Source organism: Anarrhichthys ocellatus, unplaced genomic scaffold (genome assembly GCF_004355925.1).
Source record: "Anarrhichthys ocellatus isolate YVR2014 unplaced genomic scaffold, GSC_Weel_1.0 scaffold31, whole genome shotgun sequence".
NCBI classification, from domain to species: Eukaryota; Metazoa; Chordata; class Actinopteri; order Perciformes; family Anarhichadidae; genus Anarrhichthys; species Anarrhichthys ocellatus.
In genome coordinates this window covers 1,072,497-1,089,656 of record NW_022280061.1, presented here as the reverse complement: position 1 = coordinate 1,089,656, position 17,160 = coordinate 1,072,497, and the positions used below count along the sequence as shown (strand labels likewise).

General features: G+C 43.4%; 1 protein-coding gene across 1 annotated transcript; it reads right to left on the bottom strand.

Annotated features, from left to right (window-relative positions):
• Positions 1-5,287: 5,287 nt before the first annotated feature.
• Positions 5,288-17,099, bottom strand: tdrd7a (tudor domain containing 7 a). The gene is made up of 22 exons (XM_031864449.1): positions 16,824-17,099; positions 15,902-16,118; positions 15,544-15,688; positions 15,267-15,381; positions 15,066-15,158; positions 14,792-14,829; positions 14,283-14,335; positions 13,704-13,874; positions 12,715-13,488; positions 12,062-12,255; positions 11,693-11,885; positions 11,384-11,495; positions 11,087-11,298; positions 10,876-11,010; positions 10,356-10,439; positions 10,091-10,225; positions 9,030-9,140; positions 8,378-8,558; positions 8,023-8,180; positions 7,503-7,687; positions 6,912-7,072; positions 5,288-6,219 (listed from the first exon to the last, which is right to left on the bottom strand). The coding sequence occupies exons 2-22, from the start codon at positions 16,103-16,105 to the stop codon at positions 6,005-6,007; spliced, it is 3,669 nt and encodes a 1,222-aa protein (XP_031720309.1). The 5' UTR covers positions 16,106-16,118; positions 16,824-17,099; the 3' UTR covers positions 5,288-6,004.
• Positions 17,100-17,160: the final 61 nt, after the last annotated feature.

Genomic DNA, 17,160 nt, shown 5'->3' with positions numbered 1-17,160 from the left:
AGAGAGAGAGAGAGAGAGAGAGAGAGAGAGAGAGAGAGAGAGAGAGACCTGGAGGAAGCAAAAGCATGGAGTGGGGACAGATTAATAGTTGAAGATTCATTTCAACTTCCAAGTTTCCCGATGAGGCAGCTTGTGTCATTTTAACCTCAACGGATTTGATAGCTGGATTTCGTCAGGGTATAGCTGGTAGAAAAGGACATTTGGCATTTGAAATCTGTAAATGTATTCGTTTTCTTGCTCAGATAAGAAAACCGGTAAAACACAATACACAATTTTACACAACATTATATAACATGTTAATGAACAGCTTTAAACAATTTTGCATAGGTTCATAATTCACTAAATGGTGTTATCTATGGTGTCAAGTGATGTTCTGCAAGAATGTCGGCCATTTATTTATGGTGCGCAGGATTAAAAAAATAAGAATATTCATGCCTCATCTAGTACTCATTTTGAAAAGGGATGACTCAGACCGTGTTGTTGGTTGGGAGTTGGTCAAACTACTGGGTAATGTAGAAGGGGACAGGAAAATGCTTTTGACAAGAATATCAGTGCTAAATCATGCGAGGTCACTGAAGGTAGCAAGCTGAGATCACCTGTTGATGTTATAAAAATCCGCTGTTCTCAACAACAGATGGAAAAACATTCATCGAGCTTAGTTCAACTGCAGCTACCCGTTTATGTGATTCTAACAGCAAACGAGCCTTTAGTTAGCAGAGTAAGTTTTCACCTGTTGACTTGCTCTTCCCTCCCAGTATTAAACCCTGTTGCTGACCCCTCTGCCATGAATCACTGCCAAAAGTGCTGTGTATTTTCCTCAAAGTTCTCTGCAGAAAAATGTAAAAGTCGACCTAAGATAAACCTATCTTGTCCGGAAAAGCGTTTTTTTTCTTTCCTTCTCCGCTGGCAGTGTGGACAGACTAGAGATCTGTTTTCCTCTCTCTCTCTCTCTCCGTGTCAGTCTTGGCTGTAGGACCAGATGACTGATGATGGATGAACTGCAGCAGAGCATTTGAGGGTCACAGCACCGAACGCTCGGCACGCGCTCGAACGCTCGTCTCTAAGCCACGGCTCCTTAAAACTGTGGGTCAGGGTTTGAAAGGAAGGTGTGAGCTGCTGCTGATAGATGTCCACATGACAACACTAATGATAAGTTAGCCTGCATCAAAGGATGACAACGTTCTCAAATTAGGCAGAAAAAGTTGAGATGTAGCTTAAAAACCCAACCGAAATGCAGAAAATATTGCATTCAAGGAGCGTAAATGTGAGTATAAAGATGTCTTTTTGATCTTAAGTATGTCAGCAAGTGTGTTTTGGCTGAGCTCCTAACAGGTGGAGTCAAGCGTTTTTTTTTTTGGGGGGGGGGGGGGGGGTTCTGCTTTCTCTAAGCTTCATGACAAGACAAGTTTCCAAAACTGAAGATGAAGAACTGGGATGAACTCCAAGTAACGCTGCAGGTCTGCTGGAAGAAGCCGGCCTGCATCTGATGATATCAAACAGACCTGTGCCTGTATTTGCTGCGTTTCTACCAGCTTCTGCGCCATTGGAGGACATTCACTGGGCCGAGAGGAGAGACAATTAAAACTGACCTGAGCCAGAATGTATCGTGTAACGTCATCAACACTTGACCTCTGAACAAGGCCTGTCCAGTCCTAAAGCCTCTCAGAATAGCACCACTGATACAGGAGCATTTATCACGGCAAATGTGTGAAACAAAACGTTAAAAATGGTGTTAAATTACACCTGAAACATCTGTTTTTACACCGGATTTACACAAAACAGCTACTTCTGTAACAGCTGCTCCGAGTTTTTCTGCTGTGAAATACACAAACATCTCAGTAAAAACTCACACATGCCCACAGAGAGGCAGAAAACTCCTTCAGCCAATAAATCAGCACATAAAACAAAGCCGAGAGCACAGCAGACTTTTAGACGACGTCCTGCTTGATGTCGTCAAACAGCTTACACTGTCATGAACAAAAACAAATCACCACATGTACAGTAAGTGTCGTGTGAACATTTCACTCAAACGTTCCTCAGTTTGGGAAGTTCAAGATAAATTCCTGTCCTCTCTAAGCTTAGGCCAAACTCAGCTAACATAGGAGCTTGATTAGGAGGCACTACCCTCCACACAAACTTTAACGAGGAAGTATTCTTTAGAGTCACATACAAATAAAAACGTGATGCTAAAATTGACAAATTGAACTCTAAAACACCTTAAATATCCTGATCTGCAGGTGGAGCAGTGGACTTGGTAACAAAACATAACCACAATATTCCTATAACGAGACATTGCTTACAGATTCCATCATGCTTCATGCTATTTATCTTCTGTGGTAGAGGAGTACAATTTGTTTGGTGTCTGTCTAAACTATTTTGCAAGATTGCAGTTGTTAAGAGTGGTCTCTGGGACGGCCCAGCAGAAAACAGCTGAGAAGCAACTGGTCAGCTTTCCTCTGCGTGTGGCTGAGATAAGCTACCGGACAGTCTGTGTGTGTGTTTTCTGCTATGACTGTAACAAGGGTGTCCACTTACACAGTGGTGAGCACTGATACAATGCATAGATGCTTACCAAAATAGATGAATACACTACATAAAGTGTATTTTTGTATGTCAAGTTACCATTTATTCTACACGTGTTGTACGTGACGTTGAGTAGAGAGTGAAAGTCTAGATCAGTAATTTTTAGACAATCTTACAATCTACCGACTTTTAGTGCCGAGGAAACGAAACCCCATCGGTAGTCTCCACTTAGGGGACCAGCAAGGAGTCGTATGTCACGGTGTGTATGATGAGGGGCCGAGCAGCTCACTAGCTGCCTTGGACTTGAGGTCTGGCCATTTGTGCATTCTGCAGAGGTCAAAGAGTCACTTCACTGGTCAGCTAGCTGCTAACTTGATACATTACTAATCCAAGGGAAGAACATACTCATGAGCGCACGTTTATTATGGTGAAACACGGTGCAACAGTGAGTTCATGGCAAAGAGGGACAAATGGCTCCTGTAGAGGTGACCAGAGCTGAAGTTTAGTCTCAAAGTATACAACACGGTTTGCAGCCTACAACAACAAAAACTAAGAGGAAAAAGCTTAAGCTACAAAGGCTAAGGCTCTGCAGTGACGTATGCATCTCACAGCACTCAATAATGCAACGGTTTTACATTTTCTACTAAAATTGTACATGAATACTGTTTTTGATCACATCATAAACCACCAAGGTGACACAATTTGGATCATAACTCAAGCCTTTCTATTTATTTTTTTGTAGAGTGATTATAAATCTAACTTAAGTTTGTAGGCTGCAAACATGTAAATACATAAGGTGAGCCCTATGAAGCACATAATAATAATAATAATAATAATAATAACTACTCATTTGGCAATCGGATGACAGGCATCGAATGAGTCGAAATAGAGAAGTGCAGGACTTTTCTTGCAGGTTCCCTACCGTTTATAATAAGGACTGCGTTACAATGCGCATATGTGCAGGACTGCGGTGTTAGGACTTGCAGAGTGCCGTTACTTTAAGAGGGATGCAACAGCTAGTAAGACATTCTCCAACAGGATGAAAACCCTAACAGAGAAATACAAATTAAAAAAGCTATTCCTCAGTATTGCTGGAGAAGCTTCCTTTATTCTCAATGACATCATGGAAACTTATTTTCTCGCAGTACTTCAAAAGCGTAGTCCTGTACATTATTTGAACCTTGCTGCGTGATCTTCACTAATTTGACTGTTGTACAGTGTGCAGTATAATTTTTGCATTTATTTCCGTACCTCCTCCGGCGCTATTTATAGCCGGACAGTCCCGCCGGGTGACAGCAACGAATACTTTGACCAGATATGGTTTCCTTCAGAGCCGCCTGGAGTCGCACTGCGAGGTCCGCTCTGCTGCAGGCGCACAACCCGGGAATCCGCAAAAAAACTCCCAACTAGACGACACCGTCCATGACCCGCAGATAATCCTGAATTCAGCAGATTTAAGCAGCGTGCTCTCAGAGTTTCCTCCCCACGTCCCTGGTCGTGTCTCGGCGGGTTTGCGGAGGCTGAATCTCATCTCCCGCAAAGGGCAAAGTAAACTTAAGGGGAGAGATCCTCCTCCTCCTCCCTCTCCTCCCCCCCCCCAACACGGCTGCCCTGTCACTCCAGTGATGTCATGCAGTGCAACTGCGTCCATAGTGGGACTCATTGATTCACTGTCATTCAATAAGTGAAATTAGAACGTTATATGCGTACACAAATACTGCTAAGTGTGCACCGCTCATGTTAGTTTCTCGTGCACACAATATGCAGTGGATTTACTCAAATAATGTAAAAATACTCCACTACATGTCCTTCCAAAGCGACGAACGCTTGCATTAAATCAGAAGACTGATACTCTCTCCTGTCTGTCTATTACAAGTTGCAGCCAGTTAGCTTAGCACGAAGGCTATACGTAAACAGCTGAGATTACAGGAAGTTACTGCACCCAGAAAACATATTAAATCACATTACGTACACTTTAGTTGTTGAACTTCAATAAATTAACTATTCAAACTACCATGTACTAGGTACATGGTAGTTCAGTCCAGTGGTTCCCAGCCTAGTGGGCCCCTTTTTTTTTTTTTTTTTAAATCTGACTCTTAATAATTTATTTTATCTTTTACTTAAATTAAACCACCTGAGAGAATCTAGCTCTTTTCCTCTGCTGATGGAATGTGCCACATCTGCTCCTCAGCCCTGAACCAAGTTCATGCTGCGACCCGCATCTTCACCCCTGTGTGTGTTTGATAACGGATACACTCTATACAGTTACATTTAGTCTCTCTCACAATTTCAACTCTCAGGATGAGCAACAAGTGAAATGAAGTGTTTTAAGTTGAGGTTGTTATCCTGCCAGGTGGGAAATATCAAAATATTAAAACCGTCAGGTGACGTAGCTCATCTGCTAGGTGCCCGTCCTATAACAGACAGCTGATCATTTAAAGTTTGCCTTATCATTTTAAGGGCAATGAAAGTGTCGGTTGGGTCTTCTGACATATTTTAAACATTTATTACTGGGAGGTCAGATACAGATTCAATATTTCCTACTTGTCAGAAAGCTACGGCAATTTAAAAATATTTTATTTTGCAGTTCAAATTGATAGATTCGTTTCCCCACCAGACGGACTTTAACTTTACTTAAAAGCTCTTTTATTACTGGCAGTGCATCCTGACATGGCAGCTCACATTGCCCGACACTGGCCCATCTCGGTACATTTTTTAAAAACATTTTTAAAGCTTTCAGTCAAAGTACACCCTCTTTTGGCGAAATGTTTTAATTGAACAAAACCTTGTGAACAGCTTTTCATGTTGACACACGAGAAATATTACAACATTCTTTAAAGCCAAGTAACATGGGGTGTTATTAAACAAGATGTTCCCATCGGTGAAGTTTAAACAACGTAGATTCATAGCAGATGTAGATTTATGCATTTGAATTGGATTCATGTAAAAACATATACACAACACATGAGCCACACCATTGCATGCATAAGGCACAGCAAACTAAAAATAAAAGAGATGGGGGCATAGAGTAGAAAATAAGACACAAAACATGCAACACACAAGTGACATAACTTTAAAGTTTTGATGAATTAGAGTGAGTTTGGTTTGTCTTACAATGAAGACTGGCAAGAGCAACAATTGATGGCGTGGGATGTTTCCCATCTTTATTTCTCATTCATTTTGACCTCAATAGTGCCCCTGAGACTCATGCAACAGTCCTTAATTTCAGAATAAAATGAACTCCTCAATAAAACATCCATCTCAAGTTGACATGAGCCTCGACTACAATCAAATTGAAATAAAAAGGGACTTCTTCAATGTCTCGGTTGGGAGAAAGATCAGGAATGCTGAAAAATTAACCAAGGGCCGAGGAAGTGACGTTTGGCTTCCAAAGTTCACCATTTTCAGAAAATGAAAACAAGTGTTGTAAGACTCACAGTCAGCTTGCTGGTTCATTTACCAACATGCATGAGAAGAGATCCTAGGACAGCTCACTGCTGATGTCTGCCATCATGCCGTGAATCCAAAGGTCCTTGTCCTCGAATGTAGTGTCCACCAGGAACACGGTCAACCTGCATTGCCAGAGTTGACTTCTGACCTCTGACACACTTTCCACCTGGGCTACCAGCGCTCGGTCCTCCACGTGGTTCCTGAACAACATGGAGGCCTCCTCTGACCACTGGTGCTGCTTCATACCTGCAGAACAAACAGGGTGCTGCTACTCACAATGATAACCCGAGTTGCTTCACCGTGTGTTGACAGGGTGGCATTCCATTAACTATAGTTGACTGGCTGATAAAATTCCAGAAATATTTAAGTTGGACATTTTCCATGGGAATTAAAAACGTTTTATGGGCTGAAAATGGAAATGCAAGGATTTTATTTGCTCATGCTGTATCTAATATGCAGATGATTCAGCCATGTTGTGAGTAAGCTAGCTAGCAAGTGAACTATTGGGGGGGAGGTATATTGAACATTCAAGCTAACAATGTGCGTGTGCAAACTTACGGTTTAAAGTGAATAACCGATTTAAGAGAGAAATTTTTTATCACTAAAAATGAATGAAAATTAATTAAAACGACTCAATTAGCATACTCGATCAAGCTACATCCCACAAGGTAACAGCTAGCTAGCAAAAACTAGCAGAAGCCGATAAGTTATTTATCGGTGTACTTTACTTTATGCTATCTGCAATATCAAAATATAGAATATAGTCACTCCATATCATCAGAACTTACCTGAGATCATGCAGCAGTAATTGCTGAACATGTGATGGGAGAATGCACTGTGCGTGCAGTGGGTTGTAATCCTACAGAATTCCTATTTAATGGGATGCTTTGATGCAGATCTAACAGCAACGCTACCGAGAGAATTAGGAACAAACTCACCTGCAAGTTGTGCAGTGATGGCCTGGAAGGGCAGCTGTCTGAATTCCTCTATCAACGGCCTGAGCAGCGTACTGCGGACCAGCTCATGTTTGCCGTAGTCCAAATCGAACACAGAAACCAACCCGTTGGCCAGAATCCCCTTCACCTGCACTCGGTACCAACTAGGGAGAGGCACGCATCAGTAAAGCCATTAACCATCAGACAATAGCAACCTCTTGTTTTTACTTCCTCACAGCGGTGCAGAGTCTCTGAGACAAAGGCAGTAATCTAGACGATTCATACATTTACAAATTCTTTAGTCAATTTGTATTAATCAATGATTAATAAATGAACTCCATAACCTAAAGTGCTGCAGTTCTTTAACGCTTAGTTTGTTTGTTCATTAATGTTCTACTACAAACACTAAACAGTGCATCTGGTCCTTGTGCATACATTGGTGTTACAATTCTAATGCTACGGTGACGTCCAAATCAAATAAACTAGTTTAATTTAGCTTAATAAATAAACTAAAGAAAAGAACTTACCAGGAGATATTGTCCATGATTAAAAAGGACCAAAACAGGTGTGATGCGTCAGGTTTGAATCACCTACTTCTTCTCTATTTTGGCAGCATAGATCTGTCCTTTCTGGATGTCTGGGGACGAGTTGGTCTGGTTATAATAGAGCATCATCTCTCCCATCAACACCACCAGCTTATGCAGGTCCTGCCATGGCTGCAGCACAAAGTAACCAGGGTGGCAGGCCACGGGCACAAACACATCCATATTCTGGCCAGGCTGAAAGAAGACGGGGAGAATGACGTGTTTATAAGCACAAGGCATTGATGAAATATTGGTTTCTATTCTAATATTTGAAGGCATTCTGTTATACCCAACAGCGTGCAGGTACGACAAATGAACTGTCAGCTGAGAGTCTGGTGACAGTGGAGTGATGGATTTGATCCACGGGCCATAAAGAAATATTTCTCTTGAATAGAAATCTACAAATTAACAATTGACGAGTCATAAAATTACAAGTGTGATAGTCAGTAGCCTACAACATGTATACTTTACATCTACCTCCCTCACATGACAAGTGAGCCCCTACAGAGAGTTTGTCCATCTGCACACACCTGGGGGAGCTCCAGTGGGGGAGGCAGGGGAAGAGGCTTGGTGGTCACATCTGGAGCGGATGAGACCTCTGCACCTTGAAGAGGTCCCGTTGAGGATTTGGTGACAGGGTTTGGGACCGAGCTGCTCAGAGTCAACTTCTCTACAAGAGCACTGAGACCTTGTCAAAAAAAACAAAAAAAAAAAACAGGTACATAAAGCTTAGTCAGCACTTTAACCCCAGTCACTGTGCTTTAATACAAAATCGAGAAAACAAAAAAAGAAGTTTGACCAGACATGTACAAATACTGAGTGATCGAGGGAAGCATCCCACACCTATACAGGACTTTGTGTTTCATGTGTCTTGTGCAGTATTACCTGTTTCCATGCTGCTGCTATTACTGGTGATTATGTTGTTGTTCTGGGTTGTGAGTTCCTGCCACAACTGGGACTGGGCCAGCTGATGGTTGTAGCTCTTGTCCAGCTCCTGACTGTCAGCACCAACGAACAGGTACATGTAGACCAGCCGGTCCTCTTCATGCTGGTCTAACTTCAAGATCTAAAACGAGGGAACAAGGGGTAAAAAACAATAACAAAGAAACACAAACGAAGTTAGAGAGGCCTTGAGGTGACTTATTGTTTTACGCTGTTCTCCAACAAGGCCTTACTTGTAAGTTTGATTTGCTGTGTTTACATTTTAAATATCAACACCACTCCTGCTACACTGCACACTTGTTGTGCTTCAAGCAGTCAAGACTTTATTATAAACATAAAGTAAACTGGCTACTTTATTTGGTACTCCTTTCTCATACCGAGTAATACTTTGTCCCCTAAACAGCCTGAATTCTTGAGTTATTCGTGGACTCCTTAGGATTCCGGTCCATATTGGCATGATCGCGTCACAGTTGTAGGACATTAGTCAGCTGCACATGCGTCCTGCGAATCTCCCGAACCACCACATCCCAAAGGTGCTCCATACAATTGAGACTGGTGACTGTTCAACTCGGATACGTGTTAAACTTTACGTTACCTTCATTTTACAGTCTTCAGAGCCCAGGAGAGCCTCCTTCACCCACAGAACGGCCTCAGGGCTCCAGTCTCCCTCTGGAACTGTGACGTCAGCCAGGCGACATTTGATAGCCTGAAGAGATACACAAAAATGTACATGGATTACTAACAATTTCATCAAACAACCACAATTGCATCTTTGGAAACAATGTTCATTAATATAAAAGCCTGTGTGTACATCCCAAGTCTCTTAATTGCGTCCCCGTTTCCCTCACTTGCGTCTTAGTCCCTCATACCAGGGATGCACGGAGATACGCAAGGAAACCATGCGAGGACAGAGGAAACGAGGACATATGTTTTAAGAGAAATGAGACGTCCTTTCCTTAGTAGCGTCACGTGAAGCGATGTCTGTTTCTGATGACGGCGGATCAGCCGATTACAGCTGGATCAGCTGCCAGCTGGAGAGACTTCTGACAGATTTTGTGTCTGCACACATGATCAGTGTACTTTTACTAATAAAGACAGTAATGCTCACTGCCAGAGTAGAGATGTTTTCTCTCAACTGCATTGAGTATTTATACTGTGTTCTGTTTATAAGCGCAGGACCGATTTCTACCGACAGAACGCGCTCGTCTCATTTATGACGTCATTATTAAACAACCCAGAATATGATTAAGGTTTCTCTTGAATAATGGCATTAATTTATTAGGCTCCATGTTTCGGGGGAAATTGAAATGATATAACTCATGTAAGGGTGCTGGTAGTTAGAGGAGTCTACATTCCAGCCAGAGGGCTCCGCCCACTACTTCAGGAGAGCATTGGGGTCCGGTATGGGAGGAGACGCACCTGGAGCTGATCTCATCAGGGAGATGAAGAAACGTCAAGCAGGAAAAAAATGTATCAGTGTATAACTTGTCTTCCGTCTGGTATGAAACTCCAGTGATACCGATAAGTATTATAGACAGAGGCTTCAAATCAATTAGCACAGAAAGGATGCCTCGATAGGCTTTTGATTGGTTAAAGATTAAGGTGCAGCTACTCCCAAAACAGGCACACGTGAGAGCACACACACACATAACTGACCAGTGGTGGGATGACTGTTATGTTTTTGAGGAAAACATGGGGGATCTCTCGGAGATCAGTGACCTCTACAGTTGCTGGGACACCAAAGTCAATGAAGAGGATCTCGATCACTCGATTTCCGTAGATGTTGGTGATCTGAAAACAAGAGCAACAACAAAGAAATAAGACCTCAAACTGTCAAGTCAACAATGCAAAACACCGATACTTTATGTCCAAAATAATATAAGGTTTTCAAGAAAATAAACGTGAATGGTTCCGTTCTTACCTCCACTCTGGACCACTTTCCTTTGTAGCGGGCGAGACAGAACTTGCCAATGAAGGGTCTGGACACCAGGGACTCAGAAGTCATCTGGTCGGTATAATTAAAGTTATAATTTAATTATACCACAATTTTAAAGACAGTCTACCTTTCCTGAGACGACTTTTGTGGTTGTGGGCGATATCAAAACACAGCAGCTGTGGGTAACACTGCATTTGTGAAATGGTAAAAGCCGATACATATACAGTTGATTCTGTATCACATCAGCAGCCAATGAAGGAATAAATCTGGCTTATCGGATTAGGAATCAGCGAAAAATGCTTCGACTTTTATTAAGTCTAATATGATTGATCTTCAGCTATCAAAGGCATATCAAAGATTGGGGTGTGGCATCAATTGCAACGTGCTCGAAAGGTCTCAAAGATGTGTGGCAACAGTATTGTGATTCAGTGTGGGTTTACATCCCCCCCTTATCCTATCACATCTTCGTGGCAAGGCTCCCTAACAAAAACAAGGTCTGGTTAACCTGGGAGATGAAGAAGCTCTCCGTTTCTTCCAGTAACTTGCTGAGTCTTGCGGATCCTCTGCAGGGCAGCTGGCAGTAGACGATACCATCTGCACACACATTTGTGACACACACATCCTGATAGGTGGCATTTACCTACAGGCAACAGAAAGAGTATCGTTAGATAACGCAGGCGTCACACTATACTTGTAGTTAGCACCACCATCCTTACAGTCAGAGGGTTGCTCATGGTCACGTCCTGGAGAGCCTTCAGGCAGGCGGAGTTGATGTTGATGTCATCATCCTGCGACGTGTCGTACAGCACTACGACGGGCGTCTCATTCTGTTGACTCGACTCCAATGTCTCCATCAGCAGGATCTTTTCGACTGCCAGCTTGTCCAGAGAAGACAGCACCAGTGGATGGGAGCTGAACGCCTCTAGACCTGGGAGAAAGAAAACAAAGAAGGATGAGAAGCAGTGGGTGTGGGGGGGGGGGAGAATCGATATCCATCTATATCCTCTATGTACCTGCAAGTCCAACACTTATAGCCTGGAAGGGCAGAGAGAGGAAGTCCTGGTGCAGCTCCAGCAGATTAGTCCCACTGGTTTCCACAGAGGAGCCATGGTCCATAAAGTATACCTGGCAACAAGACAAAAGTTCCTTTACTACAGAAACACTCAGCCACCCCGTCTTCCTCCAGCAAACTGAAAATTGACACACGCTGTGTGAAGAGTGAAAGTCAACATTTCTGAACGGGGTACATCACTAAACTGCTGAAACAGTATTCAACCCCTTGACGAAGTAAAACTTGACAGCCGACTGACTAAATTAGTTACCTTGACCTTGTTAGGGGCCGTGACACCCATGACTTGAGCTCTTGTCAGCTCCTCTCCAACCTCCCCTCTGACTGCTACCAGCTGACCAACAACGGGTTTGGACAGAGGACGGTGGGCGGAGCTTTGGCTGTAGAAAGAGTGCATGGCCTCCTCCATGGCTTCCTGGGCGTTCGAGTAGTTCTCACCTATATACCTGATAAAAGAGAGAGACTTTTCTCAATCTGAGCACGGCAGTCTTCCAAAAACAGTAACCCGTGTGTTGCATTAACAAAGCAACCACGAGTAGTTATGTTATCATAAGATAGAAGATTCTGCACATCCAAGAAAGCCGGATGGCAGACATTGATGTCTGCTAGAATAATGTCTCACCTTATAGTGACAGCATTGCTTCTCTTGGCATCAATAATCAGAACAGAGGGGTACTGCTCTGAGGGAAGAACCAGAGAGGGAGGCACAGGACCCAGGACCTCCAGACCAGAGGGAGGGAGGTGGATTCTGCACGGCTGGCCTTCGTGGCCTTGTGTGGCTTCCATGTCATCTCTTGTGGAGTTATACAGGATGGCCTGACCACAGCAAAAACAATCATACAAACAGGTTAGCAGGATGGATGTCCTTAAACTCACCTAAAGAATTAAAGCTGACAGACAGCTAGCAACTCATGACCTGATGCGGCAAACACTTGCAACGTCAAGCGGCTACGCCCTATGCTCAACTTATAGCCATAAAATAATTTAAAAAAGGTAAGTTATAAAAAAAATAATAAAAAAAAATCACCTCCGTACAGTCGTCATTAACAAGTAAATAAGCTATAGAGAACAACACTTTGGCCAAAAACTGGGCATTTTAACATGGAGATCTATGAGGATTGATATCAAGTGGCCATATAAGGAACTGCAGTTTTTAGTTGGCTTCACATCTCAGCACCAGACGTTGCTGCTTGGCTTCAACTGTGAGGACAACGCGACTTCAATTCTACTCGTAAGGACTTCCTGTAACTCTGGCGTACGCTCTCATTCACTTACCTTCTTCTTGTCATGCGGCATGGGGTACTCCACAGTGAATATATCCAGCAAAAGAGACACGTTGTCCAGAACATGTTGGGGGAACGGCATCTTGTACGTGTCCATAAAGAGTTTGGGCAAAGCGTGGGCCCACAGACCCTGACTGTACTTGGACAGGAGCTCCTTTATTCTCTGACGCACCTCAGCCGACACAACGACAGCGGGAGATTTCAAGGGAGGACAAGGGGCAGATTCAGAGAAGGTGGCCTTCAAAAGCGGTAAAATTTCCGGGCCGGGTTGGAGGGAGGAAGCCAATGAGGGAGTGCTGGTCGACGCAGGGAAAGTCCAGGTCGCGGTTAAGTTCAGCGTGTTTTGGTTGTGGGTAGTCGTACGCAACTTCCGATTTTGTTTCCATTGACTGCTGGCATTGACTGCATTAGTTACACAGTTGGGAAGCTGCGGAGCAAGAGCCGGGTTGCGGGCAGGGCTGCGCAACGTGACTGAATTTAACGGTTTGCTGGAAGACGCGGCGACAGGTTGCGGAGGAAAGATGAAGGTTGGCTCAACCAAGGGGCTTTGGGGGGAACCTCCAGGTTTAGGGACAGGAAAGGGAGGGGACGAAGGTTGGTCGAGTGTTGAGGGACGTGAAGAAATGGGTGGGGTGATAGTTTTTGAATCAGTGGGTGACGCTGGAGGCATGTTGGTGGTGCTTCTTCTGGGAACAATACTAAGCTTGGGAGGCAGAGGAGGGTAGATTAGGCGGTCAGCTCGGTTGGTGCTGGAAGGTTGCTCCACCTGTGAAAGATGAGCAAGAGATGGAACAAGAAGGAAAGAGATTTGAACCATCAATTCCAAAATATCAAAAAAAAAAAAAAAAACTTCTACCTTCATCGACTTGTGTATTTAAATAATGTCAAATAAGTCATAGAGTTTGTACAGGCCTCAAACTTAAGACTCACAGGGCTTCATAATATCAAATTGATCGGGGGTATAATTATCTACTGACTCACCATAATGATACGTGTCCACTTCTCCAGATCAATGAGCGCCTGAGGGTGGAGCTTCTGACTGAACATTTGACTGTAGACCTCCGAGAGTTTGGACATCCACAACCCGGTGTAGTACCTCTTCAGGAGCTGAGTTATTCTGCTCTGCACCAGCTCCACGTCATACAGACAAGACTGTTTGGGGAGATGTCACATGATTGATCACTACAAGCACGTCCCTGTGCTTTTCTGATTGAGTTTTCTAATCAAATCAATAAAACACTAAATAGTACAAAGTATTAAAAGAGCAGATGGAAAACAACCGCTGTGATGTCACTGATTGGGATGTGGCACAAGTGCTGAATATCTAAACATTATGCAAAACGAAAATAAACATGCAAGAAGCTCGTTGGTGAGAGCTCGGCTAATGTGTGAACTCATGAATGTAATGTAAGTAAATATAAAGGCACGGATTAACCCTTTGATTTAGTCTCAAAACATTTTATTAGTGATGTAAATACGACCACACAAAAAGCAATGCACTGCAACTCAAATGTACGCTGTCGGGTCATTTCGGGTAAAATGAGAACAAAATGTTTGTACCTGGGATTGGCCGAGTCTGGAGACTTGTTCGGGAGGCTTCTCTGTGGAGGATTCTACGAAGGAAGAGGGAAAGGTAAACAAGTGCTGACATCAGCAAACAGAGTGCAGCAGATTGATATTTAGTCTCGTTAGCATAATCCGATGTTTGTTCTGGCAGTGTTGCCCAATGTTGATATTACAACTGATGTTGACATATGACAACTAAGTGGATCAGTGGGACTTTTAATTGATCACCATCAGCTGTATAAAGCCCACTTTGTTCATCATGACTGTGTGATCCGCCAGTTGTCAAACCCCCCCCCCCGCACTCATATGTTGGCTACATCGTCAAACGGAGACAAATTCAGAAAAATGAATATAGCAGCAAACAACGATTTGCTATGTAAAGATAGAGGAGAAATGAAGACGCTCTCCCTCTGTGTGCGTTTGAATCTGCTTCAGCTTCTCTGTGCTGAATCAATTAAATGTTGTGACATTGACAAAGGACACACCAAGAAGGTCCCACTTACCTCTGGGCCTCTGGCAGTTTGCCACGTTCTTCTCTTTCCTGTTGGCAACAGAGCAGTCTCTTGAGCATATTGTGCTTTTCACAGCAACCAGCTGCAACGCAATACAAACACCCTGCACTATTTGTTGTAAGTACTATTACGAAGTAGTGTTAGAACGCTAGCTTTTATACTTATCTACTTACACAGAAAATGCATAAGTACCTGAAATGAATACTTAATAACCGAGAACCAGGTGATTTAACAGAGCTGATTTTAGCTGCATGTGTATGTTCACCTGTCAGGCAGGAGACACTGTCTTACAGCTAGTAGAGAAGCCGGTCGTCTGTGCTCGACAGGGGTGAAGGAGCTCAACCTCTGGTCCGACTGCCTGTTGTTTAGAGAGAACACAATCAAAAACTCTGCTTTATTTGTTTTGAATATTGTGCAACTACTGCTCTTTATTTCTTGATTAAAAACAGTTTTTGTTTTTTTTAACCTGTAGTCTTCAGAGGCGCTGAAGGCTCTGTAGCCGCCATGAGACCGAGAACGGTATGCTGGCCAATTAGAGGCACCGAGAGCTGAGGGTTGGCGGAGAGAGGACCGTGGCCTCACTAAATGCACGGAAAGGTTGAAAATAGGTCGTGTAGGGTGAAAGGAGGAGGTGAGACACAGAGAAAGGTTAGAGGTTAATGTTTGAACCTCTCATCCCTCGTTTTCATTAAAAAAAAGCAGAGTGCCCTGATGTAACAGAACAAGCAGCAAGTGTCTCCTACCGTTAAGCATGTACGGGTTTGAGGGTTTGAATCTCATCTTGCAGTTGACCAATTGGGAGCGACCGGATCTCTTGGCGCTCTTCTGCTTGGCCACAAGCTCAGCAATGTGAATCGTCTCTTTACACACTGCGGCAAAGCATATTATCTACAGAGCAGATTCACTGTATCGTTAGAAATTCACAAAGTGATGCATACCGTAGACGGTTTAGCAAATTTGACGACCTACAAACAACTTTTTTTATGTTGTAATGAGTTCCTGAGTTTTGTGCCGAGTATCCGTATAGGGATGCAAATTAACAACCAGGTAAAAAAATGGTTTTATAGATGGGTAAATTTAAGAAAAAGAAACAGCCCTTACATTACCCATGCGGTACTCCAAGCGGACCACAGAGGGGATGCTCTTGAGGTAGTCCTCCATGTTTGAGAAATGCAGCGTCCCCAGCGGGATGCTCTCTCCGCACAGTGACTGGTACTCTGACTGGAGGGTGCTGATGGACACGCCATCCTTGCTGGACTGGAGCACAGACCGCAACAACTTCTTGATGGATTCGCTGTCTGACATCCTGGGAGATTTGCTGTAGAATAGAAACAACAGACATATCAAATCAGTGGGGTTAGACCAGTTACAACATTTTTTTTTTAATGATTCTACCATGTAGTTTGGAGGGAGAGATTTAGGATTTTCTCACCAATGTGAGATTTTAATCCAACCCTGCTTGGTAGAAATCATATTTAACTAGCTACTGTATATGCTAAACATTCTTCTTTACTTTAATTACAAAAGCAGATATTCAACGACGTTTTTTTTTTGTATCTTGCAATAACACATTTCAGTCTTACGGCGGTGGTTTGTTTTGGGGGGGGGGCAAACTAGGTCAAAGACGTCCGGCGCAGTTTCACTCTTTCAGGCTCGATTTCAGATTCTCAAAGCAACAAATTGATGAATTTAGGTTGTTTTGTGCGTCTGTTTTCCACGTATTATCACATTGGTCTTAATGCTGCGAAGCGTGCAAACGTTGGAGATCCATTATCGGACTCAAATCTCCCCGGAAACAACGGGTCTGGACCGACAACGGGTGTTGAACAGCCCAGCTAGAGACGGACAATGTGGGCGCTGGCTAACGTTAGCTGTTAGCTGGCAGCTAGCATGAAATTAAGTTGTTTTTTTAGCGGCCCTCAATTAACCTTTGACAAACCAGCCCAAAGTGACGGCAATGAGCAAGTGCATTAGCTCAACTTTAACGACGTACAAATACGTGTCCATATTCACCCTAACTTACCTGTGATTTTCACGAGTTAACGTTAGCCAAACTGCCTGGTGTCTTCAGTTTCGCCGCATTCAAAGTCTCGCGCAGTCGCGCACGTTTACGCCCACAAGTTCAAAAGGACGTTGTCGGTTAGTTCGCCTTTTAGACCGACGTTAGGATCACGTTTATCAAATGTGCACTTTTTAGGTGACCAACGAGTCCGTTGTACAGAAAATAGCAGTTGGAAATGATGCTGCTTTTAAGTGCTGTCGAAAATGTTTATATTCGAAGTCAGGCGCACCATGATTAGCTAGCTAATATTAAAAACATGAATGGAAATCACATCTACTCTTTTTGAGTCAAGCACGGC

Bases quoted from the DNA above. Each gene is read 5' to 3' on its own strand.
- tdrd7a (XM_031864449.1), bottom strand. From the start codon at position 16,105: ATGTCAGACAGCGAATCCATCAAGAAGTTGTTGCGGTCTGTGCTCCAG. The intron at 13,875-14,282 runs GTACAAACATTT...CTCCCCAAACAG, and splicing joins CCAGACTCGGCCAATCCCAG to TCTTGTCTGTATGACGTGGA. The intron at 8,181-8,377 runs GTAATACTGCAC...TTTTTTGACAAG, and splicing joins TAGCAGCAGCATGGAAACAG to GTCTCAGTGCTCTTGTAGAG.